Source organism: Gambusia affinis, linkage group LG09 (genome assembly GCF_019740435.1).
Source record: "Gambusia affinis linkage group LG09, SWU_Gaff_1.0, whole genome shotgun sequence".
Classification (NCBI taxonomy): domain Eukaryota; kingdom Metazoa; phylum Chordata; class Actinopteri; order Cyprinodontiformes; family Poeciliidae; genus Gambusia; species Gambusia affinis.
Window position 1 is genome coordinate 29,813,260 of NC_057876.1, and position 27,530 is coordinate 29,840,789.

The 27,530-nt window shown below is 49.9% G+C and overlaps 4 protein-coding genes across 9 annotated transcripts; 3 read left to right on the forward strand and 1 right to left on the reverse strand.

Annotated features, from left to right (window-relative positions):
- Window positions 1-63: 63 nt before the first annotated feature.
- rnf130 (ring finger protein 130) lies at window positions 64-7,236 on the forward strand. 2 transcript variants are annotated; one of them, XM_044126597.1, is made up of 9 exons: window positions 64-1,509; window positions 2,014-2,297; window positions 3,164-3,355; window positions 3,754-3,998; window positions 4,469-4,540; window positions 4,639-4,721; window positions 4,822-4,918; window positions 4,992-5,178; window positions 5,802-7,236. In XM_044126597.1, the coding sequence occupies exons 2-9, from the start codon at window positions 2,039-2,041 to the stop codon at window positions 5,909-5,911; spliced, it is 1,245 nt and encodes a 414-aa protein (XP_043982532.1). In that variant the 5' UTR covers window positions 64-1,509; window positions 2,014-2,038; the 3' UTR covers window positions 5,912-7,236. The 2 variants fall into 2 exon arrangements, with proteins under 2 accessions (XP_043982532.1, XP_043982531.1); XM_044126596.1 differs by having other exon boundaries at window positions 655-1,509; window positions 5,799-7,236.
- A 1,444-nt stretch (window positions 7,237-8,680) lies between these two features.
- LOC122836750 (TBC1 domain family member 9B) lies at window positions 8,681-17,216 on the forward strand. 4 transcript variants are annotated; one of them, XM_044126589.1, is made up of 23 exons: window positions 8,682-8,921; window positions 9,619-9,729; window positions 9,811-9,929; window positions 10,005-10,236; window positions 10,317-10,575; window positions 10,652-10,859; window positions 11,425-11,622; window positions 11,686-11,826; window positions 11,892-12,042; window positions 12,137-12,351; window positions 12,679-12,796; window positions 13,030-13,232; window positions 13,310-13,392; window positions 13,778-13,907; window positions 13,998-14,096; window positions 14,165-14,233; window positions 14,304-14,544; window positions 14,628-14,693; window positions 15,427-15,495; window positions 15,666-15,719; window positions 15,793-15,837; window positions 15,915-16,006; window positions 16,077-17,216. In XM_044126589.1, exons 1-23 carry the CDS (start codon window positions 8,804-8,806, stop codon window positions 16,653-16,655), a joined length of 3,600 nt encoding a protein of 1,199 aa, XP_043982524.1. In that variant the 5' UTR covers window positions 8,682-8,803; the 3' UTR covers window positions 16,656-17,216. The 4 variants fall into 4 exon arrangements, with proteins under 4 accessions (XP_043982523.1, XP_043982525.1, XP_043982524.1 ...); XM_044126591.1 differs by lacking the exon at window positions 8,682-8,921 and adding an exon at window positions 9,049-9,517; XM_044126588.1 differs by having other exon boundaries at window positions 8,681-8,921; window positions 9,619-9,929.
- A 288-nt stretch (window positions 17,217-17,504) lies between these two features.
- On the forward strand, window positions 17,505-22,224 carry LOC122836761 (MRN complex interacting protein). 2 transcript variants are annotated; one of them, XM_044126605.1, is made up of 7 exons: window positions 17,505-17,657; window positions 18,342-18,440; window positions 20,475-20,581; window positions 21,101-21,191; window positions 21,259-21,383; window positions 21,510-21,573; window positions 21,884-22,224. In XM_044126605.1, the coding sequence occupies exons 1-7, from the start codon at window positions 17,598-17,600 to the stop codon at window positions 22,103-22,105; spliced, it is 768 nt and encodes a 255-aa protein (XP_043982540.1). In that variant the 5' UTR covers window positions 17,505-17,597; the 3' UTR covers window positions 22,106-22,224. The 2 variants fall into 2 exon arrangements, with proteins under 2 accessions (XP_043982540.1, XP_043982541.1); XM_044126606.1 differs by having other exon boundaries at window positions 17,508-17,657; window positions 18,342-18,401.
- sqstm1 (sequestosome 1) lies at window positions 22,167-26,383 on the reverse strand. Its single transcript, XM_044126599.1, has 8 exons — window positions 26,073-26,383; window positions 25,101-25,196; window positions 24,051-24,316; window positions 23,116-23,254; window positions 22,982-23,050; window positions 22,769-22,914; window positions 22,520-22,694; window positions 22,167-22,447 (listed from the first exon to the last, which is right to left on the reverse strand). Exons 1-8 carry the CDS (start codon window positions 26,239-26,241, stop codon window positions 22,287-22,289), a joined length of 1,221 nt encoding a protein of 406 aa, XP_043982534.1. The 5' UTR covers window positions 26,242-26,383; the 3' UTR covers window positions 22,167-22,286.
- Window positions 26,384-27,530: the final 1,147 nt, after the last annotated feature.

Consider the following 27,530-nt stretch of genomic DNA (forward strand, 5'->3'; position numbering starts at 1 on the left):
AATGGCTACAAGTCCAGTGAAGTCATTTTAAAACCAGCATTAATCAATGTTTTACTACAATCTACCTGCAGTGCATGTGGCTCTAGTGTCAGCGTAACGTCCTGACTGGATGCACAGCCTTCTCTTTATGACCTTTATGTCACTCTAATGAGGAAAAGTTAGCAGGTTCATCAACTGCAGTACCAGTTTCCCTGCAGCTCCTCTCCTGGTCATTTCTATATTCTCTGCATGAAATGTTGAATGAACATTCAGGATGTTTCCACATTTCATCTCTGATGTCCGCTGGACTTTGTTTTCCGTTGTTTTTCTCTCCATTGAAGCTCGGCTGGCATGATGCTGCCATTATCTGTTTTACTTGAACACAGAACGTTCTCCTAGTTCAGTTCTGCCAAACCTCCACACCAGGGGTCCCCAAAGTGGGTCCCTGAGGGCCTCCTGCCTGTTTTATTCTCTCCCTGGTTTAAGGGACCTGGATCACATGACGGCTGTTGGAGGCCTAAGAAGAACTTGGACCTGCTGAAAGGTTGTTGGTGCCACCAGGGAGAGAATAAACCATGCAGGATGCAATCGGCCCTCAGGGACCCACTTTGGGGACCCACTTTGGGGACCCCTGCTCCAGTCGGTCGTGGCAGATTCATGATGAACTGATTGATAAAATATGACTAACTGTAATGGATTATTAATTAAAGCTTTTTGTGCCAGATGACGTGTTGTGAATTCTAACTTTATAAACAAACTAAATCAAATTGAAGCTGCACTTCCTGTCGGTGTCCAGCAGATGTCCCTCTTCCCTTTCTGATAGCTGATCACTAATCGATAAGAAATCTGATCAGGACAGAAACAGCTGGCTGACATCTCGCCCTTTATCGCGACATCTCCAAATCTCCGAGAGAAGGCGAATCACACAATCACACACGCGCTCTGACGCTCCTCTGTTGATGTTCTGCGCTTGCGCGGTGCGTCGATGTCAGAACTGAGGTACCGAGCTGCTGTTACTGGAGCCGAGCCGAACAGAACCCCCACAGCCAGTTCGACCCACCAGAACCAGCAGAGGTTCCCCATCGACGGAACGGAGCCGGCCTGGCCCGGAGCACCGGGAGTCCGGCGGAGAGAGACGAACCGGGCCGAAGCAGCCACCGTAGACACGGAGGTGGGCTCACTGCAGAACCGGGACCAGACGGAGTCCAGAACACAGCCAGGCGTTCTCGGTGCAGGAGCTTCCGGAACCAGGGTCCAGATGAGGTTCCGGTTCTGTTCCGCAGGCTGACCCATCTCCTGATGTCCTCACAGCTGTCTCACCTGGCAGTCTGAACCCAGGGTTTACTGCGCCCTTCCACAGGCTGCATCCGCATCTGGAGGACAATCTGGGACAAAAACCAACAAATAGGATCTAAAAAATAACACCTGGAGGAGACAGGAGACACGGAGAACACCTGGAAGACGTCCAGGGAGAAGGACAAAACATCAGCAGGAGACCTACAGACGGAAACATCTGGAAAGCACTGAGAGGTAAGAGATTTAAAGAAAGTCCAATCAGAACAACCTGACAGACAGGAGAAAGAGAGACAGCTGGAGCGTGGAGAGTGACCTGAAAATGTTTAAAAATGAGAAGTTTGACTATTTAGTGTTCAGGGACATGGACGGGGTTGGACACAGTGGGACATGCTCTGACAGGTCTGGACATTTATTGTATCTTTTATCATATATTGTGATCAATTTCTTTTCATATTAATTATCATGCTGTCATGATTAGTAGTATTACTGTTTTTTCCACTGTTCAATAAAAGCATCAATAAATAAGTTTGGAAACAAAGTTACCACACTTCTTCATGTGACTGGCCTCCTGAATGGGAATCTTTTCAAAACCATTATTTGTGTTTATGTGACACACAGTTGTCTAAAAAAGTTCTTATCGCCACTTCTGTCGTTATCGCAGTACTACTAAACATCGTGATAAAACTTTCGGTCCAGGTGTTAGTCTGGCCCCACTGACGTTTGGGTTTTTCCTGGCAGGTTCCATGTAACCGGACCGGCAGACATGGACCTGCACCGTTGGACCTGCTTCCCAATCCTCGCCGTCCTCACGCTGGTTCTGGTCCAGGTCGTGGTCCAGGCCCGCTCCGCGGCAGCAGGACGCGCTGACAGGAACTCCATCGAGGACGCCACGGTGAACGCCACCGTCATGGACCGAGGATCCTCCGTCCACATGATGAGCAGCGAGGACGGGACGTACGGGCAGGACTCCCCCAAGATGGACGCCCGGGGCATCGTCCTGACGCCGGCGCCGCATCATGGAGGTACTCGCGTCACAGGTCACATGACCTACCTGAACCTGCCTAAGAGTTCCAGGTGTTAGTCTGGTTCTGACAAGAGGGAGAAACGAGGACATCCAGGATCTAGTCTGCCCCGATAAGACAGCCAGAAAAGGCTCCAGGAGTTAGTCTGGTCCTCAGGATTGGGAGTAATAACTGGAAGTTGGTTTCACCTCGTTAACCTCCTTGACATCTGAAGCGTTCGGGCAGAAAATCTCTGCTAAGCTCTGGACCGGACTGTTGTCATGGCAACTGTCTTGTAGTCTTCTGCTGCAGCTGTGAGTTTTTCTCGCAGTCGCTGCTGCAGCTGAGTTTAGTCGGGGAGGCGGAGGATGCAGCGGCTCTGAGTCCGGCTGAGACACTGCAGAGGTTTTCTGGCTGCTGAAGGACGGAGCGTCTCTCTGCTCGGAGTGTCGGATTACAGTCAGGCGCTCCAAGGACACTGCAGAGAGGAGCTGAAGGAGCTGCTCCTCCTCCTCCTCTCCCTGCTCCTCCTGCCGGTCGCCTGTTCACGCAAACGGAGTCAGGAGCTGAAATGTTTCCTCCTTTAAACAGGGGAAGCGTTGTTATTACAGACAGGAAGTGATGTCAGAGCCAGTGCAGTTTTGGAATGTTTTTATTCTGTCAGTTCAGTACCTGAACCGGTCCGGACGTGTTCTGGGCTCCTCTGAGTTGATTTGTTCTAAAGTCTGACTGCTGCCACCTTCTTAAAGTGTCCCAGATCATGATACCACCTCCACCTCTGCCTGATGTATGGCAAGCCGTTTGGCCATTTAAATGTGTCTGCCTCATAAACAAAAACCTCTCCGTCCATCTTGGAGGCAGTAACCATGGTAACTGTGTCTCTACAGTGGTGGACCGGCAGGGCTGCGACCCAAACACCCGCTTCCTGGTTCCACCCCGCAGCGTCCACTGGGTGGCGCTGCTGCAGCGAGGGAACTGCACCTTCAGGGAGAAGATCCTGAAGGCAGCCGCCTACAACGCCACGGCGGTTCTGGTCTACAACAACTCCACCGACAAGACCGTCAAGATGGGCCACGAAGGTCAGAACCGGGTCAGAACACACTGACCACCCAAATCTGGACTGAATCAGAACCTTTTCTGAACCGGGTCAGAACCTGCAGTGTCCTTCCTGGCGATCGATCAGAGTAAATTTAGTCTGGTTGGATTTCTCTCTGACCTCTGAGGCGGTTCTGACCCGAAGGTCGCAGCGTCCAGAACCAAAAATAAACCGGATCACACAGGACCTCCTGCCTGGCTCTAAAGGAGAGGTTGGTGTAGTAGGCTGGTTCTGATCAGTAGAATCAGGTCAGGTTCTGTTCGGTTCTGATCAGTAGAATCGGGCTTGGTTCTGTTCGGTTCTGATCAGTAGAATCGGGCTTGGTTCTGTTCGGTTCTGATCAGTAGAATCGGGCTGGGTTCTGTTCGGTTCTGTATGCAGGTACAGGCGACATTGTGGCGGTGATGATCACGGAGGCGTATGGGAAGGAGATCCTGGCCCACCTGGACCGGAACCTGACGGTTCTGGCCTCTCTGGGCTTCCGTAGTCCCAGTAGGAACCTGAACCGCGGATCGCTCGTCTTCGTCTCCGTCTCCTTCTTCGTCCTCATGATCATCTCCTCCGCCTGGCTCGTCTTCTACTTCATCCAGAAGATCCGCTACGGCGCCGGCCGCCACCGCAGCCAGGTGAGGCAGTAGCGAGGCTAAGCTAGGCTAGGCTATATGAAGTTAAGTTAGGCTAGATGAAGCTAGGCTAGGCTAGATGAGGTTAAGCTAGGCTAAACTAGATGCTGGACTGCTACCATGCTGCGTTCAGGTCCAGATGGAGAATCCAAACACGGCATCTGAAGGCAGCAGGTCCTGGTGGGCGGAGTCAGGTGCGGGTTGTGGATAGAAACGTTTTCTATGATCTTCAGTGATGTAACCGTCTTCTTCTTCTCCTGCTACTGAGTCTATGAATGCTGGGATTTGTATTTTTTGTTTTTCCCTAATAAACAATCTTTGCCAGCTGAGGTTTGAAAGTTAATGGAGGACAGGCACACAAACTGCAGGACAGAACCTGTTTTTTAATTGTTTGTGGGCGGAGCTTTGTGTCACTTCAACCAGGGATGCTTCATCCTGATTGGACGTTGACGTTTGTCGTCTCTGTCCCCCAGCGTCGCCTAGGAGACGCAGCCAAGAAAGCTATCGGGAAGCTGACGACGAGGACAGTGAAGAAAGGAGACAAGGTAAACTCAGAAACCAACGTGACCAGCCATAGATTGGACCTGCACAGAACGGTTCTAGTTCTGTTGACTGACGGCTGTCTTCCCTGTCTGTCCTGAAGGAAACGGACCCGGACTTCAACCACTGCGCCGTGTGCATCGAGGCGTACCAGCTCAACGACGTGGTCCGGATTCTGCCCTGCAAGTAAGTCCAAAACCGAGTCCACACCTGAAGGAGTCTGTTCCCCAAGCTTTTGCTGACGGGAGCCGTCCAACGTGTCTCAACGTGTCTCTGTCTCCTGCAGACATGTCTTCCATAAGGTGTGCGTGGATCCTTGGCTGAACGAACACTGCACCTGTCCCATGTGCAAACTCAACATCCTCAAAGCCCTGGGCATCATGGTGAGTCATTGCTGACATCACACCTGTGGACAGGTGTGATGGATGACTGTGTCCCCTCTGGCCTCTGTCTCAGACCAGTCTGCCCTGTGTGGACACTGTGGTTCTGGATGTGGAGCGTCTGGGTGTCGGTCAGACATCCGGCAGCCAGAGGGCGCCACTCAGCGACCAGAACCAACCGTCCATCAGCCTGGAGCCGCTCAGCCCCCCCCATGCGGAGGCCGCGCCCAGAACGCCCGCTGACATCACCGTGGCCGTAACGAGTAAGAACCCAGAAGAAGAGCGTCACAAACAGCTGGCTTCAACTTTACTCCAGAGTACAAAAAGTTTACAGACAAGAACAAAGTTTACACTAAAAAAAGAAGTTTGCACTGGCTGTTGTACTGCTTCACTCCAAAGTACCGTTTTACAGTAAAATAGCTTCACAGCAGAGCAACATGTCGCCGTTCAAATACTGAGACAGTAGATCAACTCAGCAACATCTTTACATTAACCAGCAAACTTTAAGCTGACGTACATCTGTACACTAATTCAGAAACTTTAAACTGAAGTAGCACAGATTTACACCAAATTACAACTTCACAACCTCATATTGGCGTATAAAAGTACAACAACTTTACAGCTACTTTTAATGATTTTAAATCGTCTGCCAAAGAACCAGGACCAAAACAGAAAGCAGCTCAGCAGTGGATGCTAACGGGTACGTCTCTCGATGGGTCCAGTTAAAGAGCTGCTCCATTTACCTGTTCAGGTACCGATGACCCGGTCTACCTCCAGAGCTGCAGCTTTGCTCAGAGTTACCATGAATTGGATCCTGGTTCTGGTCCTGGTACCGGTGCCGGTTCTGGTTCTGACGTCTGTGCTCTGATGTTTCCCGCCTCAGCAGGTGGAGGTCACTTCTTCAACAGGAACTCCATGTCTCCTCGGAGCAACGTCTGCGAGATGGAGCTGCCGGACATCCAGGCGTCGCTCGATTTCCACGACAACAAGTCCTGAGACCGGTCGCCATGGTTACAACCTGCACACCGACACCAATCCCTCTGCCGATGGACGGAAAAACTGCTGTAGACCCGCAAAGTCCTGCCAGGGGGGTTCTTGTTGGGATGTGGGGTTTGAAAGTCCGATAGCGATCGCCTTCAGCCACAGAAAGACTTTACTGACGTTCCCAACAATCCCAAGGTTTCAAACTCTGGTCCTGTTCCTTTAAAGCTCCTCTCCTGTTTCTGGATCAGAACCACCCTCCCTCACCTCTCAGTGTCTGTGGAAATGACCAGGATGTAAAGCTTTGGGTTTCTTTCAGGTTCCCACATGTGTTCTAGATGCTAAATAACTCTGAAAAACCGAAGCGTTCCAGTAAAGTCGTTAAGATTCCCAGTGCAGTCGCTGGGATTGTTTTCTTGTGCCAGAAGAGATTTGGGTCTCTTGCTTAAAGGTTCTTACTTTCGGAAATGCTTCCTTGTGCTGGGCCTCGGTTCTGGAAATGATACTGTTTTTTTCTGGATCAGTTCCTCAAGACCTGATCAGTTTCTGCAAACCTTTGATCAAGGAATCCGGAGAGCAGGAACGTCTTTGAAACCTTCCTTTGGATACAACGTTCCTACAAACATTCCTGAGAGAGCGACAAGTAATCCTGGAGTTTCACAGGAAAGTTCCTGAAAAGGTTCTGCATTATTTAGGTCCCCTCTGCTGGGTCTTTCCTTCCGGGTCATCTTAGGGAACAGAACCAGATGTCCCAAATCTGGATGGTGATGGAGCAGAACCTTTAGAACATCTCAGAGAACCTCAGGTGGTCCAGGTTCTGGAACATCTGGATCTCTGAAGGGAAGCTCACAGAGTCCAGGAACAGATCAGGTTCCTGGAGTTCCTGGCAGGGCTCAGACTGAGGGGGCGGAGTTCTTTCTGCAGGATGGGCGGGGTTCTCCTGGAAGGGGTGGAGCCTTTAAAGAGGGGCGGGGCTCCAGGAGCCATATTCCTTCTTGATCTAAACCGTTCCTGGTGTTCCAGCAGGGAATCCCGGTGAGGACGCGCCCTTCAGGGACGGACTGCTGCTTTCACGTGTATTCTGAATTACTCTGTGTATTAATACTAATAATCAGTATATAAACAGCATTAAACAATCTATAATCCGATTGGTTCAGCAGTAATATTGACCTGAAAACATCCTGAGATGCTGAGCTGCTGTCACATCTCTGATTGTCCATGTCTCTGTCTGCATCTGTCTCTGATGATGATGGTGATGATGGTGGGGGTCCTCTGTGTGTTTACTGCTGCAGCATCATGTCTGATTAAACGTCATTAAAGCGTCTGCTGCATTCACTCTACCGTTTGTTGTCGTCTGGCACTCTGGATCCGGATGGCTCCGTTCATCCGTCCCAACGTCCCCGGGGAATCATTCACGTTCAAATCAGTTTACTAAGCGACAGAGCACCTTTTGGATTTAGACTCTGTACAGCAGGGGTCCCCAAAGTGGGTCCCCAAAGTGGGTCCCTGAGGGCCGATTGCATCCTGCATGGTTTATTCTCTCCCTGGTGGCACCAACAACCTTTCAGCAGGTCCAAGTTCTTCTTAGGCCTCTAACAGCCGTCATGTGATCCAGGTGTGTTAAACCAGGGAGAGACTAAAACAGGCAGGAGGCCCTCAGGGACCAACTTTGGGGACCCCTGCTGTAGACTTCTGTAACTTCAGATTTTTACCAAACTAAAACATTTGCAGGATCTCTACAAATTTGGATTTAAGCTCTACTCTCCACATTCAAACGCCACTTTTAATCAGTTACGTTTAGAGCTGCAAACATTGATTTTTGTCAAACATGTTTCCACCAAAGCTAGTATTGTTGACATGAGGAGCGGCCATGTTGGATTTTGAAGGTTGACATTAGGGAGGGTATAAGGGTGTATAAGGCAACAAGCTAATATTAACACAAGTTATGTATTAGCTTATGATGTTCTACAAATGGCATAGATTACAGCTAGTTAACATTCTAGCTGTAATGTTAATATTAGCAAATTAGTTAATCTGATTAGGTGGGCTAGTTATGCCATTACCATATTGGATACTATCACTTTATGTTCTATTCACAAGATCTTACTTTTATGTTTAGCTTACATGCTAATCTATAAGTTAGCTAATAACATTTGAGATGTTACTTTTAACAACCATCAGCTAAGATGTTATTGTGAGCCTAAATGTAGAGTAATCATTCATGTTTTTGGTAACTGGCCAGTGTTAGCATGTTAGCCTTTTAATGTCTGGTTTAATTTTTTGAAACTGTTCCAAGCTGCAGACAACACCAAGGTTTCTTCAAGAACTCTTCAGAATGTACTACTTTTTTTCTCCAGTTGTCTGGATATTATTTCCAGGAAAACAAAATTTTCTCCGTTTTTTCAGTGAAATTATTTTCATTATAATTTCTGTAACATTTGAGTCCTTTTTTTAGACTATAATTTATCTTATTTATTTATTTTTACAGGTTATTGTTTCATCAACAAAGCACAAATGAACATAGATTACAACAAGGTTAAAATTTCTTCTCTTATTTTCCAGCATCCCGAGACACAAACGAAATTTGGGAATTGATGCAGCAAATTCCTGATCATTACCAAGAAACCTTATTAAATATCCAAAATAATTTAGTGGAAGTTCGGACTAGCAGCGACCTGCCAGCAACGTCTCAGATTTCAGTTGGGATCATTACGGTTATTTTTCCCGTTATAAACTTGTTGACGTCATGTCGTACAGCACGTAGAAGGCGTGGCCTTACGTGTCACACCCGGAAGTGATGTAGAGTCATCAGACTCGCTGAAAACAACAGAACCAGAACCAGACAGAACCTGGTTCCGGATTCTGTCCGGAGTCTACCGGGTCTTTGGGTCAGCGCAGCGGGCCGACATGTGGATCGAACCGGAGGAGGTTCTGTTGGCCGGGGCTCTGTGGGTCTCGGAGCGGGCCAACCCGTTCTTCGTCCTGCAGAGGAGGAGGGGGCACGGCCGCGGAGGGGGGCTGTCCGGTAGGTTCGGTTCCGTTCGGTTCCGTTCTGTCCGAGGGAACAGGGGAGGGGGCTGCTGGTAGAGGTCTACTCGGTCCGGTTCGGTTCTGAGCAGGTTGGGTGAGGGGGCTAGGGGGTTAGTCCAGTTGGACTGGTCCGTTGGGTGTCGGTTCTCCGGTTCGGTTCCGCTGGTGGACACGGTTCTGACAGAACCTCCAGTAATGCTCAGCAAAACCCAGTTCGATCGGTCAGCATGGGTGGATCTCCATGGCAACACCATGAACGGTTCCGGATCATTAGATGCAGAACCAGAAACCCGGTTCAGAGGACAGAACCGGACCAGACGGGGAGTGACGTCAGATCTAAGAGAAGTAACGTCATGAGAGCTCAGCTGGTAACCCAACAGGTGGTTTATGTTTCAACCTGTGAGGTTAAAGGTCACTACAGGAACATGCAAGGCCTGGTGAGAGTCTGTCCACCAGTCTCTTGAACCAGAACCAAGACCACTCAGCTCTTTATGGACCGTTTTCTAGTCGACTATGTTGACTCAGGGACCGAGGGATGAGGGTCATGGGGTCATGGGGTCATGGGGTTGAGTTGGATGTCTTCAGCGCAAGGTAGAAGTTGTTGTAGTACCGTCTAATCTGCGCTAGGGGGAGCTGTATCTGGCAGACCGGCAGGTCCTGATGATGTCTCCTGGTCCTCGGTGTCTCTGCAGGACTTCTGGTGGGGACGCTGGACGTGGTTCTGGACTCCAGTGCCAGGGTGGCTCCCTACAGGATCCTGCTGCAGACCGCCGACTCCCAGATCTACTGGAACATTGCCTGTGGTGAGCAGGAGGACTGGGAGGACTGGGAATATTCTGGATGCAGGTGTCGTCTCAGATTTTTCCTTCCATCTCGTCTTGCAGGCTCGTCAAGGAAGGAGATCACGGAGCACTGGGATTTCCTGGAATCCAACCTGCTGCAGACGATCTCCATCTTCGACAACGATGAAGACGTCATCACCTTCGTCAAAGGAAAGATCTCGGTATGTCGGTATGTCTCCGCTGGTTTGGCTTGCTGGGATGTGTTCCTGTCTGCTTACTGATGTCACTTCCTGCAGGGCATCATCGCGGAGGAGAACCGGCTGAAGCGGAGCGAGGAGCAGGAAGAGAACAGCGGGAAGTTCCTGGAGGCGGAGCTGAAGATGCGGAAGCTGTTTGGGATGCCGGAGGAGGAGAAGCTGGTGAACTATTACTCCTGCAGCTACTGGAAGGGGCGTGTCCCGCGCCAGGGCTGGCTCTACCTGTCCATCAACCACCTGTGCTTCTACTCCTTCCTGCTGGGGAAGGAAGGTACCGTCAACCAATCGCACGCCGGTGTTAACTTGTCCGCAGCGATTGCTGATGTGTGTGCTGCTGTCCGATCTACTCAGTGACGCTGGTGGTGCCGTGGACCGAGGTGACCCAGCTGGAGAAGAACGCCACCCTGGTGTTCCCGGAGAGCGTCCGCGTGAGCACCCGGAACGCCGAGCATTTCTTCTCCATGTTCCTGAACGTCAACGACACCTTCAAGCTGATGGAGCAGCTCGCCAACATCGCCATGCGCCAGCTGCTGGACAATGAGGCATTCGCTGCCGACCGCTCGCTGCCCAAGGCCTGCAAGACGCTGAAGAACGTCTCTGCCCTGAAGAGGTCTCACTCTGACCGTTTTCTGTGTCCAAACATGTCCGCCGCGGCTCTGACCGCATCGGCTGCATTCTGTCTGCAGGGACTTCGACGCCCGGGCCAAGAACGAGCGGTACCGGTCCATGTTCCGGCTGACGCAGGACGAGCGGCTGGACGGACACACGGACTGCACGCTGTGGACGCCGTTCGCCAAGATGCACGTGGTGGGCCAGCTGTTCATCTCCAACAACTACATCTGCTTCAGCAGCAGAGAGGAGGACCTGTGCCAGCTCATCATCCCACTCAGAGAGGTGAGCCCAGATAGCAGCAGAACCGGGCCGAGCCTTCCTGCGGAACCGTCATGACATGTTCTGATGGAATCATCCTGACCTCACAGAGCAGCGGGGGTCGAGCATAAACCTTAGCATGCTACACCTCAGTTTGTCTGCTTCCATATTTCCCATCAGCCACTTGAATTTCCAATTTTGATCCTCTTAAACCAAAATCAGAAACTCAGAACTTTGCCGTTAGCGAGGCTCCCGTCAGTCAACAGGAAGGACGAGAGACGGTCAACTGAATGGTTAGCGTTAGCTTCCGCTAATGACTTTATGTGTAAAGAGGTTTAGCATTAGCTATTCTTATGTGTTTAACGGTTTACTAGCCAAGACTCTAACTTAGTCGTTAGTGAACCCAACCACTGGCAATAACTACCGCTAATTTTCTTTCAAGCAACCATGGTGGCCATTTTGAAAAAGGCTGCAATCTATTTGGAAAAAAGCAAACCTTCATCTGGATCACTGTTGGTCTCACGTGTTCTTTATCTGCAGCTGGACGCCGCGTTGTCCTGTAATTTACCCATGATCCTCTGCTCCTCAGGTGACCATCGTGGAGAAGGCGGACAGCAGCAGCGTCTTGCCGTGTCCCGTCTCCATCAGCACCAAGAACAAGATGAACTTCCTGTTCGCCAACCTCAAAGACAGGGACTTCCTGGTTCAGCGGATCTCAGACTTCCTGCAGCGGACGCCGGACGGCTCGTGGAGCGACACCAACCCGCTGTCTCTGATTGGCTCCTCGGTACGGCAGGCCAGAACCAGAACCTCCTGGTTCTGGTTCTGACTCATGTCTCTCTGTTCCCAGGGCTCCACCGGCGTCCCCCAGTCCGCAGGATCCGACTCCGTCCACGAGGGGCGCCATTACCACGGCGGCCTGCCCACCGCCCAGCAGGGCCTGCTGCGGCTGTACCAGCAGGACGGCCCGGAGGACCTCGGCCCGAAAGCCGTGAGTACGATTCCCGAGGCGGGGCGGGGGGTCGGGGAGACGCTGACCCGTCCTCCGTCCCGCAGATGAAGGAGCGGATGAAGGAGGAGGCGTGGAACATTCACTTCTCCGAGTTCGGCCGGGGCGTCTGCATGTACAGAACCTCCAGAACCCGAGAGCTGGTTCTGAACGGGATCCCGGAGCGCCTGAGGGGGGAGCTGTGGCTGCTGTTCTCCGGTCCGTCTCCGTTCCGCTTCCCGTCTCCGCTTCCTGTCCCTGTCTCCGCTTCCTGTCCCTGTCTCCGTTTACCCGTCTCCACCCGTCTGTGCAGGCGCTCAGAACGAGATGGCCTCCCACCCTGGTTACTATGGCGACCTGGTGGAGCAGGCCACCGGCCTCTGCTCATTGGCTACCGAGGAGATCGAGCGCGACCTTCATCGCTCGATGCCTGAGCACAGAGCCTTCCAGAACGAGACGGGCATCGCCGCGCTGCGCCGCGTCCTGACCGCCTACGCCCACCGCAACCCCAACATCGGCTACTGCCAGGTACAGAACTTTTTCCTGCTGGTAGAGAAATGATTTAAATGAAGAGAGAATAGATATAATTTATGAGGTTTGTTAATATCTGAGGACATCTGATTTTAAATGAGCTTTAAAATGATAAACTTTACACTGTTAATTTATGCATTATAGAATCATGTATGTAAATAATGTCTGCATAAAGATGCATGTTTGTGTCTATAGAGAATATTTTCTGCTTTAGCTGAGGATGAACAGAAGAAGCTCTGATTCAGGGTTTGTTGTTATTATTGTTTTTATTTGTGTTTAATGTTGATAAATAAACTGAACTGAAAACTTTGTCGCCTCCTGCAGGCCATGAACATCGTTACATCCGTCCTGCTGCTGTACGGAACCGAGGAGGAGGCCTTCTGGCTGCTGGTGGCGCTGTGCGAGCGCATGCTGCCCGACTACTACAACACCCGGGTCGTAGGTCAGTGAACCGGGTCGTAGGTCAGTGAACCGGGTCGTAGGTCAGTGAACCGGGTCGTAGGTCAGTGAACCGGGTCGTAGGTCAGTGAACCGGGTCGTAGGTCAGTGGTTGAGGTTCTGGATCCCCGTCTAGAACAGAACCATGCAGAGTGTTTCTTGGTTCTGTACCTGCCACATGGGCGTAGATGCTGGCGGCGTCCTCCAGGGGGCGCCGCTGACGGTGTGTCCCCTCAGGAGCGCTGGTGGACCAGGGCGTGTTTGAGGAGCTGACCCGGGCCTTCCTGCCGCCCCTCTATGACCACATGCAGGCGCTGGGCGTCATCACCACCATCAGCCTGTCCTGGTTCCTCACCCTCTTCCTGTCCGTCATGCCGTTCGACAGCGCCGTCCTGCTGGTCGACTGCTTCTTCTACGAAGGCATCAAGGTCATCTTCCAGGTATGGAGCCGCGTGGCGCCACCGCTCGCCGGTTACCCGTCAGATGAACCCGTGACCTTCGACCTGTCTGTCTGTAGGTGGCGCTGGCCGTCCTGCACGACAACATGGACGCCCTGCTGGTCTGCGGCGATGAGGGCGAAGCCATGACCATCCTGGGCAGGTGGGACCTTTCTGTCTCATCGGACGATTTCCTGTTCATTCAACTTTAGCAAAAAATAAAATAAGCAAAATTTGTTTGCAAGTCTCACAAAGGTGATGGAAATTAGCAGAATTAGCACATCAATGTTTTATTTATTTTTGCGGTTAACTTTAGCAGAGCCAAGATTCCTGGTTAGCAAATTAGTAGTTAGTGAAGCTAAGTTTAACTGCTGATTTTACATAGCACCATGTTACCACCATTGCGGCCATCTTGAATTTATCGATGGCTAACAGCATTTTTCACAGAATGTGAGTCAGTCCCTGTGCCAAGTCAGGACCCGGTACGGTCAGGACCCGGTACGGTCCGGACCCGGTACGGTCCAGTAGTAAACTCACCTGTCCTGCAGGTACCTGGATAACGTTGTGAACAAACAGACGGTGGCTCCGCCCACTCCCCACCTGCACGCCCTGCTGACCAGCGGAGACGACCCTCCGCCAGAGATCGACGTCTTCGACCTCATCAAGGCATCCTATGAGGTCAGAGTGATGTCACTTCCTGCTAGCAGCTCGGTGGTCACCTGGTCAGACTGGAAGGACTCAGGTGGATCAAACTTCTTGTCCTTGCAGAAGTTTGGCAGCCTGCGCTCCGACGTCATTGAGCAGATGCGTTTTAAGCAGAGGTTAAAGGTCATCCAGTCGCTGGAGGACACGGCGAAGAGGAGCGTGGTGGGTGTGTGTGGACATTTTACGCCCACAGAGACGAGGTCGGTCCTTTCACAGGTGTGTCTCTGCAGGTGAGGGCGATGATGTCGGAGCTGGCCTTCAGCATCGAGGAGCTGGAGGACCTTTACTGTCTCTTTAAGGTCAGAGGTCGCCTGAGGTTCTCTTCTCCTCAGGGCCTCTCGGTCTGACCCCTGCCTGTCTCTGTCCTAGTCCAAGCACATGACTAGCTGCTACTGGGGTTCCAGCAGCTCGGCGGCGCAGCGGCACGACCCCAGCCTGCCCTACCTGGAGCAGTACCGGATCGACCCGGTCCAGTTCGCCCAGCTCTTCTCGGCGCTGTCCCCCTGGGTCTGCGGAAGCCACACCCCCACGCTGTCGGCCCGGCTCTTCAGGCTGCTGGACCAGAACCAGGACGGGCTGGTCAACTTCAAAGAGTTCAGCACCGGCCTCAGTGAGTCAGCTCCGAGCCGCAGGCGGGCGGTTCCATCTGGGTCGGTTCTGTCTCCCCCGGTTTCAGCGTTTGTGGTTCTGCAGGTGGGATGTACCACGGCGACATGACGGAGAAGCTGAAGCTGCTCTACAAGCTCCACCTCCCACCAGGTATCCGCCCACCTGGTTCTGATCCGTCCCAGGAGGACTGACCAGAACCAGAACTTTAACTGGAGGTTCCAGCTGACGTCCCCAGGTGTTCTGTTGGTGATCTCACACTGAGCATGCTCAGTCTGCCTCACACCTGAAAACAATAATGATTGAAATAAAGATCTAGCATTTCCCTTTAACTTTGACCTCTGACCCTTGACTGCAACCTTCTCTGGACCTGGGATCGATAATAAATGTTCAGCTGGGTTTTTATTCTGAGTCCACTGAGCGGTTTCGTCTCACGCATGAAGGGAAAGTTTTGTTTGATAGCAGATTAACGTTCTCCAGGCGTGTGCAGCTTGAAATTACTGTTCCACTATGTTAGCATTTGGTGCTAGCATGCTAGTTACCCCACTAGCTTAGCAGCTAACTGCTAAACTGTAAGCGGTTGGGGGCGTGCTGTGGTGGCGTAGGGGACAGCGCGACCCACATTTGGAGGCAGTCAGTCCTCAACGCGGCGGTCGCAGGTTCGATTCCCGGACCCGGCCGACTTTTACCGCATGTCTTCCCCCCTCCCCGTTTCCTGTCAGCCTGCTGTCATATCAGGGACACTAGAACCACAAAAGACCCCCTGGAGGGAAAAAAAATAATCAAATAAACTGTAAGCAGTGATTCTAGCTGCTACCCCAGAGGTCAACCTGCAGGCTGACCCCTCCAGGTGTTGAAGAGGGTCTCACCTGTCTGTCTGTTCCAGCTCTGTGTGCTGAGGAGGCGGAGTCTGCTCTGGAGGCCACACACTTCTTCACTGAGGACAGACTACAAGGTACACACACACACACACACACACACAGATGGAGAGGTACCGATCCTACACCTGCTGCAGATGGTTTCGTTTCCTGCTGCCACGGAGCTCTGACTAACACCGACTCTTCCTCCTGCTCCTCCTAACGCTGTCCTCCTCTTCCTCCTCCTCTCCATCGTGTTTCCTTCCAGAATCTTCCTTCCTGTCTGATCTGGATTCTGTGCGGCAGCAGGAAGTGACATCAGGTCTGTTGTGGTTTTTGAACCATTTTTGTTAGCCTTGCTGATGATGATGATGACGAAGTTTTCACCTGAACAGGTGAAGAACCGAAGAATGGAGGAGAAGATGGTGAGGAGAAGAAAGGTAATGCCCCGCCTCCTCCTGACGGTTAATAGTGTCAACACCTGCTGTCTTCACCTGAGTTTACTTGCTTGTGTCAGAGGTGAAGGACTACAGGTACTACCTGAGGATGTGGGCTAAAGAGAAGGAGCCCAAGAGGGAAACCATCAAAGATTTGCCCAGGATGAACCAGGTGAGTCCAGGTGCTGCTGAGCTCCCAGGTGAGGCCGTCCAGGTGTGTTCACCTGTGTACCTGTGAACAGGAGCAGTTCATCGAGTTGTGTAAGACGCTGTACAACATGTTCAGCGAGGAGCCGAGCGAGCAGCAGCTGTACCACGCCATCGCCACTGTGGCCAGCCTCCTGCTGCGCATCGGAGAGGTCGGCAAGAAGTTCGGCAACGGCGCCAAGAAGGCCGAGGCCCCGCCTCCTGCCCGGCCGGGGGAGGAGGGGCCCGGCGAGGGAACCTCGACCGACGCCCAGGTGTGCCAGGCTCTGGCCGACGCCCAGCTGGAGCCGCCGACATCCGACGAGGAGACGAAGGACGACACGTCGGTGTCGTCCTTCTCGGTGGTGAGCTCCGGCTCGCTGCAGTGCGAGGACATCGCCGACGACACGGTGCTGGTCAGCGGCGAGGAGAGGCGGGGAAGCGCGCTGGATGCTGATTGGTCAATCACCTTTGAGCAAGTGCTGGCCTCACTGTTGACAGAACCGGCGCTGGTTGAGTATTTCGAGAGGAAGATGGACATCCAGGCCAAAATGGCTGCCTGTAAGGCTCAGCGGGCCGTGGAGCGCCAGATAAGCTCCGCCTCCGACCACGAACTCAGCCAGCATTCTTCCTGACTCACCTGATCACCTGGTCACCTGGTCACCTGGTTACCTGGTTACCTGATTAGGTCACCACTCAATTCTCCCGCCTCTTGATTGGTCCCCTGCGTTTCCTGTCCGTTTGAGTCTGATTGGAGCACTGCTGATGATGTCAAATCAATAGTGACTCTGACTGGCCAGTCACTGACTGAGCTATGACATCATCATGTGACTTCCTGTGGGTGTTTCACAGTAAAAGGTTAGCTGGTGTTTATTGATCTCTGATTGGTTCCCCAGTCTGCTGCAGGTGAACAGGTGTATAAACATCCGGTTTGTCACATGACTCTGTAGTGATGTCATCACAGAAAGTTGATTTATGTCCTTGTTTTTGTGAATTAAAAAAAATAATGACTGGAAAAAAAAACAAAAACAAGTTCAGTGTTCAATCAAACTTTTATTTTGTAGCTGTTGGTTTTGTTCCCCGTTTACTTCCTGTCCAGAGTGACATCACAGTATTTTGATCTATTGATCTGCCTGCTTTTAAATCTGTTGCATTAATCAGTTATTGATCTGTTCAAATAAACCTGGAGAAAACCCGCTTCTTCTTCTGTGGTGTTTATGTTGAAAATGTGAGCACAGAGGGAGTGTGGCGCCCTCTAGGGGGCGTACCTGTGTTTATAACATGCAGACAGCAGAAAGTACAAACAGCGTCAAATATGAGATGATGATGTATTTCAGGCAAAAGAAGAAAATAAAACCTCACCGGCTGCCGTACAACTGATTCGGTTTCCACCACTTCATGGCTGAACCCAACAGAACCTCAGAGGAACATTGTTCCGGCTTCAGGCTCCTCCTCCCACCAGGGGGCGCTCCACCCGTGTCATTTTTCCGTTCCCTGTGACGTCATAGCGCGGTTCAAACGGAATCGCGGGAGACGGTGAACGCGCTGCCTTCCAGAACCAGAGCTGCGGACCGGTCATGGTGCAGGACTTCCACGTGGTTCGGTGTTTCCGCTGCCAGAGCTTCCAGGTGCAGCAGGTGAGCGTCCGCTTAGCTGCTGCCTGACTTCCGGTCAGAGGTTCGTTCACTTACAGAAAACAACTAAATATCGGCAGCTGGTCGGTGACATCCTGTTAAAGATGTTCCGTCTAGAAACTATCGCGGTTCTGTTGGACCGACCAGGAGTCAGCGGTCCGGTTCTGGATCTGGGATTCAGTCCGCCAGAACAATCAGCAGACCGTAGGTGAAAGTTCAGGTCCAGAATACATTCAGTTTATAAACCAGAGGTGCTTAAAGTGCGGCCCGCGGGCCGTTTGGGGTCGTAGGACTCGATGATGTGAAAGCAAACCTTTATCAAAAAACTAGAACCATGTTCCAGAACAAGAAAATACAAAAATTAGACCTATAAAGAAACGGAACATCTTTCTTTTATTAAAGAAAACATTTGAACTTCTTTTTTTTTTTTACTTTGTTTTATAAAATTATTGCATCTAATTTATTGCTGGACAGAAAAAGCAGCAGTGAACTTATTCTATGTTTTGGTGCCGAAGGTTTGAACTTTTCAGAGAACTCAAACAGATTTCCATAATGATGAATTATTATAATTATTATCATATGAAAACTCAAAGTTCTGCTTATTTTGGTTCTGATTCCAGATTGGACCCAAATCAGGCCTTTAATCAGCTTCAGCATGTTGAGTTTTCCCTGCTTTTTGTCTGGCAGGTGAAGAAGGCGAAGAAATGGAGCTGCAAGCTGTGTGGAGAGAAGCAGTCACTGCTGAAGGTCAGAACCGCATCAGAACCCAGCTCAGAACCCCAACAGGTCAGTGATCGGGTCAGAACCCGGCTGCAGGTCTGTGTTCTCCCCTCATTTGGAACCGGACCTTGTGCGGGTTTCTGATTGGACGACCACAGCTCCACCTACTGGAGGGGCGGAGTCAACCTGCCCACATTGCCCTTCTTCCAATGGACCTTACCAAGCTCCGCCCACAACCGACCCACGTGACTGCAAGTCTCACAAACAAAGCCTCTTGTTTCTATGGAAACATGACTCCATTAGTGCTTCATTTCTTTTTTCTTTTTTTTAATAAATATGTTTATTGAATTTTATAACATAAAAGAAAGAGCAAGTGGCAGTGATACCCTTAACACAGATTCTCATTAAATAACTTGGTCCCCAAAGCAAACAAACACAAATAAACAATAATGAACAATGAGAAAAAAACCAAAAGAAAACCCCCCCAGCAGTCTCTGCACAGTTCTCTTAATGTCCTTTAACGTTTCAGAACTCGGTCAACGGTGACCATGTCTTTTCAAATTTTGCTCCTTTTCCTCTGACAATAGAAGTGAGTCGCTCCAGAGCCATACAGGATGACATCTCCTTCACCCACATGTGATTTGATGGTATATCTATTTTTTTCCAGTATACAGATATTAATCTCCTGGCCTGCAGGCGTCCAAAGTTGATCAATTTTAACTGTCTGGAATTAAAAGCACAGTTCTCTGAATAAATACCCAAAACACACATTTTGGCCTCAGCAGGTACATTCACTCCATCGATCTCTGACAAAGTTTTTGTAACCAAGTTCCAATATTGTTGTAACTTTGGACTAGTGCTTCGTTTCTAGTGGATTTTCACAATATATCAGCTGCTGCAATGGACAGAGGAACTAACAGGTTCATGTCATCAACTGGGAGGAGGTTACTGGTTTCTCAGTCACAAGCTGGTTGCAAACCTGAGGCCAGCAGGTGTCAGTCAGTTATGGTAGATCTGAACTTTGACCTCAATATGAGAAGCTACAGACTGACAGGAGGAACCAAAGAGCTCTGGAAAGGTAAAGAAGCCGTTTGTTTGTTAAAATTTTATGAAATCTATTTGTTCTACTTGATGTTTGTTGTGAATGATGTAAACTCACAAAGGAACGAGGTAATTAGTGCAACATTTAGAAACTACAGCGGCTGTAATGAGCCACAGCAAAGGTAAACAAAGGTAAAATAACCCGAACAGGTGATCAACTCAAAACCACTCCACCTGTTACCATGGCAACCGCCTGCGCCCCGCAAGACAAGTAAAGATTACGTTAAAAACAAAACATTCAGTCCGTTACGATATAATCAAGTTTATTTGTGGATTATTAATCGTTGGTTCCCTGAACACAGTGATGGTTGACTGACCAGCTGTACTTGGTGCTAGAGAGGCTAACAGGAGGAACAGTTTAGTCCAAAACCTTTTCTGCTAAAATCAAATCTTCAGTGTGAGTCAGATACACGTTGCATATTGATCTGTTTAGCTAACATAAGACTGTAGCAGACAGGCTACAAGGTGTAGAAGTTGTATCAGTGCTGCCATTTTGCTGTACTTAGCTAACAGGAAGCTGTTTGTGAGACGGCCAATCACGTGACCACGTAGAACGGGCATCAGCCAATGAAAAGCGGCCCCTCCGGTAAGGTCCATTGGCTGAAAAACAGGAAGGAGGGCGGGGAAGTCCATGTTGTCATAGCAACTATTTCCTATTTATCGTTCTGATCCAGTTCAGATTCTGATTAATCAAGTGATCAGTCCAATCAGGAGGAGATTCTTATTTCTGTTCCAAATCCATGAGAGGTTCTGCTGAGGTTCTACAGAGCAGAACCACAGAAAACACCAGCTTCTCTGGTGCGGTCCAAAGTGTGACAGAAACAGAACCATTGTCCCCGGGTCTCAGATTGACCAGAACCGTTTCAGGAAGTTTGGGTTGGCCGGTTCTGTTCCTGCTCCTGTGAGTTCTGGGTCGTTCAGTCCTGCTTTGGTTCTGTTAAAGTTCTGCTTTCCTCTGGGTCGTTCTCCAGAACTCTGATCAGAACTTTTGGTGGGCAGGAATTTGGCTGTGGATCTGGAGCCGACTGCCGGCGCCACGTCCAGACGCTGAACGCCATGAGGGGAGCCAAGATGGAGGAGCAGGAGGCCCAGGCCTGGTCGCTATGGTAACGCACACCTTTACCTGAACCAGCAGTGCGGCTTGTCCTCCACACTGGGAACACTGGTTCCCAACAACAGTTGGTCTTCTCCTCATTTGTTCAAAGTTGGGTGAATTTTTCAGCCTTTTACCAAAATGTCTCCCATCTGGATGAACTTTCTGTGGCGTCTTGTTTTCCTCTTCCTGTTTTCCTCTTCCTGTTTTCCTCTTCGGTCGGATCAACAAGCTGTTAGCGAGTCTCCGACCAGGAAGGAGAAGGAGATGAGAGACTGATGTAAAAATGGTTAGCAGTGCCCACTTCTAGTAATCACTACAGCTGATTTTAGTTCAAGCATATTCTCCATGACAACCATGGCAGCCATCTTGATTTTTTCAGTGGCTAATCTTTCTCTGGAAACATCTGCGCCAAGTTAGGGGAAAGATTTTACTGAAATTTTGAATTACCTGCTGCGTTTTGTCTGATTGATTTGTGGAACCACCTGAGCTCAGCTGTTCTCCTTGGCTCCTTCTTATGCTTCATTCACAGTGAGCAGGAGGAAGAGGAGCAGCAGGAGGAAGAGGAGGAGGAGGAGCAGCAGGAGGAAGAGGAGGAGGAGCAGCAGCGTACAGGTGACCAGGTGAGACCCGGTTCTGTCTCTAAACCAGGACAGCTGGAGTCTCTGAGCTCCGTGTGTCTGGCTGCAGGTGAGACCCGCTCAGGTGAGTCGTTGGAGCAAATATCTGGACGCACCTGAGGAAGAGGAGGAAGAATCTGAAGAGGAAGACTTGGAGGGCAGAAACCATCTCCATGGCAACCAAACCATTAGCAGGTGACTGAGTTTAATGTGTCTCTGGTTTACTGGTTCCAAACTGGTTTTACCAACTAGGATCAGCAGACCAGATCAGAGAGAGAAATAACTGATCGATAATCAATAATCTGCTGATCTTTATTCCAGGAAGAGACACCGACCAGAGGAGCTGGGAGGAGGAAGAGGAGACGAAGGCTGCCCACCTGTTCAGGTAACACACCTGCCACTGAGCAGCACTTCCTGTCTGGAAAGCCTGACATGGAGCTGCTCACGTTGCTATGACAACCCTGGAGAACTATTTTATTGTTTTTAAAGCTACTGGAAAGTGATGCATTCCAGAAATGTCCAGCAGGGGGCGACTGAAACCCTCCGTTCCTATTTGTAAACAGAGAGGCTTGAAACTTTAATGTCACCTGACTCAGCTCTCTGCTCTGATTGGCTGATGCTGTGACGTTTGTTTGCATTATTGGAACAAAAAGAACCAAATGTCCTTCAGATTCATCATCTCTTCTTCTGTGCAGTTGAAACGGACAGCAGTGACGTCATCTGTGACATCATCAGCCCCGAGTGGCTCCTGCTCCAGGTGGTTTCTCAGTGCTGACAGCTGGGGGGCGGAGCATCCTCTTGGTGGGCGGAGTCAACCAGCAGACACCGCAGCAGCCAAGCCCCGCCCCCAACTTCCTGTGTCCTCCATGTTTGACAGCGGTGAAGACTTCAACTTTGAGGATTTTCTGACTTTTTAGCTTCGATTCGTTTGTTTATGACTGTTGTTGTTTACATCAGAGACTCAAACACATTCTGACATCCTTTCAAGTTTTTATTGATCAGAAACAAAGGAACAAATAAATCTATTGATTATAGAGCTCAGACTGAAGCTATTGATTAAATGCTAACAGGCTACAGGAAGCCGCTGCTGAGATGATGTCACTGGTGGGGGCGGGGCTGCTTGGCGTACTGGATGGCATCAAGCGCGGCGCCGATGTCTCCGTTCTTGGCCTGCAGCAGGTGAGTCAGCCAGCCGCCTTCGTCGCTGAAGCCCATGGACAACATGGCCGCCAGCGACTCCACCAGACGCGGGTCGGCTTCTGGAGGGAAGGGGGTGGAGCTTAGCGACAGCCGTGGTCATGGCAACCAGAGAGACAAAGTGTGCTGCTCACCTTGAGGCAGGTGTGGGTAGAGCGCGGCCTCCCGCAGGCCGGTGGGCCCCTGCTGCGGGGCCCCGGGCTCCGGTGGCACCCGGCCCTCCAGCTGCAGCGACTGCAGCTCACCTGTGGACGGGTCCACCTCCTTGGAGCTCAGGTGAGTCCACTCCTCGTCAGAGTCCCGGCTCACCTGCAGCCAGGAGTTCTGATCAGACACACATTGATCCCTGATTGGTTCCAGAGATGGTAAAGCTGCTGACTGACCTTTGACCCTTGGTTGACTCCGTCCTCGTTGCTGGCTCCGCCTTCTTCGTTCATCTCTACGTCACCTGGCTCTGCGCCGCTCTGAGTGGGCGGGGTCACCTTGGTCTTCTGACCTTCGTGTTCCACATCGATGTCCACGTCGATGCCTGCAGATGGAGATGACATCAGTTCCTGTTCAGCAGGAAGCCCTGAGCGTGTTGTGACATCACTCACCCAGCGGGCTCAGCATGGCGGCCACGCCCTCACCGATGTTCTTCAGGAAGTCCACGCTGGCCTGGGAGGCTGCACAGAGGTCAGAGGTCAGACTGAACCTTCAGTTCCAACGGATTTCTGTTTTGATAACTGACCAGAGGGGGCGCTGCTGTCCGCTGCAGGTTTAGCAGCCCCAGCCTGTTCCTGGTTCTGGTTCTGCTCCGGGTTCGGGTTCTGGTTCCACATTCCACAATGTCTCATCCTCTTCATCCACTTCCCCCGAGGAAACCAGTGCTGTGGGCGGAGCCAAAACAACCACTTCCTGTTACAACACAGCAGCTCTTCTGATTGGCTCTGACCCACTGTAGGTGGAGCCTATCAGCAGCAAAAGACGGCAAACATAAAACACGGCCTCCAGACCACTAGGGGGAGCCTGCTGCAGAGATAAGGTAATAAATAAATACTTTTCTATAATATTGTGAAAAATGGGAGTGTTTGAGAAAAGATATGAATCTTCCAGAAAGATGATCTGTCGGCTCAAATATCCACTTGGATATTCTATTTCTTTTAGTTCACTGTAATAAAATAAATAGAATAAAAATACAGAAAAGGAAAAAAAAATTCTCTTGACCATTTTCTAATAAAAAGTTAGTAAATTAAATTTATTCCTGTTTAATAAAAGACGGAGAAATAAAATTCTGTGTACCTGTAGTCTACTATAGTTAGAGTAATAAAGGATCCTTATAGTCCAACATGCGATTTCTTACTGAACTATAATCAAAATCAATTCAATAATTCACTAGGAATGTGAAATAAATGTTAACTAACATAAATAAATATGTTCTGCTGCATATGAATAATGATCTAAATGTATATATTTTAGCACAAATGAGCCAACATCACAAATCCTGGAGTCAAAGACCATATAAAGTGTTTACTGAGGTTCTGGTCCCATGCAGGGCGTTGGTTGACTCCCCCTAGTGGTCTGGAGGACGTAGTGTTCACATACTTCATACTTGCTGCTGTTTTTACTCATTGTGATGTTTTTTCCAGTTTGCATCAGTCATGCCCCTGCAGTCCCAGGGCTCACCTGCAGGGGGTGCCAGATGGGCAGCAGAGCGTGCTCAGTATGCTTCCCCTGAGCCTGGCAGGCGGAGCAAAGGTCGTAGTCCGGACACACCGAGCATTTGAAGCGAGTTCCCACCACCGTGCCTTCGCAGCCGTCACACGTCACGTTAGGGTGGACGGCGGGGGGCGGGGCCATGTGGGCGGGGCCATGATGATGAGGAGGAGGGGGGCCGAAGGCGAAGGGGGGAAAGGCGTGAAGAGGGAAGTCCCGACGGTGCTCCTTCCTCTCTGTGAGGATTCAACAAAACTATTGAGACGGACGCAGTATCATCACACACACTGTAACACACACACTGTAACACACACACTGTAACACACACACACACACTGTAACACACACACACTGTAACACACACACACTGTAACACACACACTGTAACACACACACTGTAACACACACACACACACACACTGTAACACACACACACTATAACACACACACACTGTAACACACACACACACACTGTAACACACACACACTGTAACACACACACACTGTAACACACACACTGTAAGACACACACTGTAAGACACACACACACACACACACACACACTGTAACACACACACTGTAAGACACACACACACACACACTGTAACACACACACTGTAACACACACACTGTAACACACACACTGTAACACACACACTGTAAGACACACACACACTGTAACACACACACACACACACTGTAACACACACACACTGTAAGACACACACACTATAACACACACACACTGTAACACACACACTGTAAGACACACACTGTAAGACACACACACACACACACACTGTAAGACACACACACTATAACACACACACACTGTAACACACACACACACACTGTAACACACACACACTGTAACACACACACTGTAAGACACACACTGTAAGACACACACACACACACACACTGTAAGACACACACACACTGTAAGACACACACACACTGTAACACACACACACACTGTAACACACACACACTGTAACACACACACTGAACTCCACCTACCTCTGATGTAGAGGCGGAACGTGGCGTCCTTCACGAAGCTCAGCCCCATCATCAGCTCATCATCAGAGGAAAACGCCACCAGGTCTCCATCTTCATCTGAAACACCATGACATCATCATGACGTCACTGTCATCAGGAGCCAATCGGAGCAGGCCTCTACGGCCACACCCACTAGCTTCAGACAGGGAGGTCACGTGACCGGAACCAGAACCTCTTGAGGAACTGGATCACCTGGTCCCGAACAGAACCTGACCAGCTGGCCCAGTTCTGGTTCTGAGCCGACCCGGACAGAGGGAGCAGACCAGAACCAGGTAACTATGGCAACCCTTTAGAGATGCAGAGGAGTGACTAATGAGCTGTCGGCACATTAAAGGAGACGGTCTCCATGGTGATGAGGTGTTTGTTTACACCCAGAGGAAATGGGACAGATGTACCAGCTGAGGGGCGTGGCAGAAAATGGCAGAAAATCAAACAAGGTCACGTGACCTGACAGTTTACAGGTCGGACCAGAACAACTGGGTTCGGTTTTACTGTGAAACCAGAACACCTGGAGAACATCTGGATCAACCAGAACACCTGGAGAACATCTAGATCAACCAGAACACCTGGAGAACATCTGGATCAACCAGAACACCTGGAGAACATCTGGATCAACCAGAACACCTGGAGAACATCTGGATCAACCAGAACACCTGGAGAACATCTGGATCAACCAGAACACCTGGAGAACATCTGGATCAACCAGAACACCTGGAGAACATCTGGATCAACCAGAACACCTGGAGAACATCTGGATCAACCAGAACACCTGGAGAACATCTGGATCAACCAGAACACCTGGAGAACAAATGTAAAACATCTGGAGCTCCAGCTGCCTGGAAACACCGGCCCTGAGGCTGACCTCTTAACTCTTCTCCTTAAAACAGTTAAACCAAGCTGCGTCAGGACGTGTGCAGGTCACGTGATGCTCACCTTTGTAGAAGAGGCTGCAGGTGGAGCCGCTCAGGTTGGAGAAGACCGCCGCCACCTTTCGGCTCAGGTACTCGAAGCTGCAGGAAACGTCCTGGTCCACCGCGAAGCGGCGGATCTCCTTCACCTGCTCGTCCTTCCCCAGCAGGTAGGCCTTTACTGTCACAGACATCCCGACTGGAACCGAACCGAACCGAGAGAGATAGAGAGACGGGCCGAGCAGATCCGAACACGAACTCTACAAAGTCTGAAAGTTTGTGACGCAGCTTGAAATCTCCTGCCTTTTATGTTTACTTCCGCCTCCGACGTCACGCTTCCTGGCGTATGCGGGCTCCCATTGGCCCGCTTGGAGTCCCGCCCTCACCGATGGCAGGCTGCGGGGTGAGTCGGTGCGGGACTTTCCAGCGAGCCGCGTGACCGGCCGGCCAGATTGTGGAGGAAAAACACCTGAGTCACGGTGACGATGCGCTACGTCATCATTAAGGTTGTTGAAGTCCATGTCCGTGCGAAGACAAAACACCTTTTTACACCTGAAAAATACCTGGATAGCACCTGTAACCAGGCGGAAGTGCCTCAGCCTTACAGGTTAGAGTCAACTTGTTAAAATTATTGATAGTAATAAGAGTTATAACATTGTTTCAACAGGTTTCATGTTCAACCAGCGATGTCAACAATATCAGGCGGTGAAGATTCACCTTTATGATGCCATTAAACAGTAATTATTGGCACCCTGCTCCAATCCCTCTAGAGTCCATCAATTATCTTTACTAGAAGTTTTATTAAACTAATGTAATACACAAAAAATAATATCTTGTGTAAATTTATATTTATATTACAACTAGGCCGCAAAATACCGAAACTTAAATACATTACACCACTAAGATAAAGCTATATGTACATAAGTAACGTACAAGATTTTTTCTCAAAGAATCAGAAATTCTTTTAGTTTTTAAACAGTCAAAACTGAACAAATTTTGACCTTAAATGAAATGAAACGTCTGTCAAGAAAAAGTCAAAAACAGAGAGATTTGATATATAAAAACCCATTGACTTAAAGATATAAAGACGTATTAAATGAAGTAAATATTTTTCCCACAGTGAGTGAATGTCGTCTGAACACTAAACATTCCGCTTTAGCTAGCTGGTTGCTAGCCTCCAAAAAGTATTAACCATGACCTCAAATTCAAAATACGTAAATGTATTTATCTAGAAACAGATCCAAAATGTCAGTAAAGATAACCATTAACTAGTCACTAATAGATTACTAGTTTGCGTTTGTTCGCCATCATAAGCCAGGCTACTAGCTGAACCAGCTAGTTGCTAAAAAAAGAAGCTAATTTCAGACAAAACAGGAGAAACGTCACTTTCCCAGTTCCAACCTGCTGGTGTGTAAATGATTTTAATCTGATGTTTCTTAAAGCATGAGGAAAAACCAGAGGCACGTTTCTAACTGCTTTACAT

Excerpts from the sequence above, each read along its gene's own strand:
- rnf130 (XM_044126596.1), top strand. The coding sequence starts at position 2,039 with ATGGACCTGCACCGTTGGACCTGCTTCCCAATCCTCGCCGTCCTCACG. Across the intron at positions 2,298-3,163 it reads GCCGGCGCCGCATCATGGAG|TGGTGGACCGGCAGGGCTGC; the intron begins GTACTCGCGTCA and ends GTGTCTCTACAG. Across the intron at positions 4,722-4,821 it reads GTCCGGATTCTGCCCTGCAA|ACATGTCTTCCATAAGGTGT; the intron begins GTAAGTCCAAAA and ends TGTCTCCTGCAG.
- LOC122836761 (XM_044126605.1), top strand. The coding sequence starts at position 17,598 with ATGGTGCAGGACTTCCACGTGGTTCGGTGTTTCCGCTGCCAGAGCTTC. Across the intron at positions 17,658-18,341 it reads AGAGCTTCCAGGTGCAGCAG|GTGAAGAAGGCGAAGAAATG; the intron begins GTGAGCGTCCGC and ends TTTGTCTGGCAG. Across the intron at positions 20,582-21,100 it reads GCCCAGGCCTGGTCGCTATG|TGAGCAGGAGGAAGAGGAGC; the intron begins GTAACGCACACC and ends CTTCATTCACAG.
- LOC122836750 (XM_044126588.1), top strand. The coding sequence starts at position 8,804 with ATGTGGATCGAACCGGAGGAGGTTCTGTTGGCCGGGGCTCTGTGGGTC. Across the intron at positions 10,860-11,424 it reads TCATCATCCCACTCAGAGAG|GTGACCATCGTGGAGAAGGC; the intron begins GTGAGCCCAGAT and ends TCTGCTCCTCAG. Across the intron at positions 13,908-13,997 it reads TCATCAAGGCATCCTATGAG|AAGTTTGGCAGCCTGCGCTC; the intron begins GTCAGAGTGATG and ends TTGTCCTTGCAG.
- sqstm1 (XM_044126599.1), bottom strand. The coding sequence starts at position 26,241 with ATGTCTGTGACAGTAAAGGCCTACCTGCTGGGGAAGGACGAGCAGGTG. Across the intron at positions 23,051-23,115 it reads GGACAGCAGCGCCCCCTCTG|CCTCCCAGGCCAGCGTGGAC; the intron begins GTCAGTTATCAA and ends ACCTCTGTGCAG. Across the intron at positions 22,915-22,981 it reads CGCCATGCTGAGCCCGCTGG|GCATCGACGTGGACATCGAT; the intron begins GTGAGTGATGTC and ends CTCCATCTGCAG.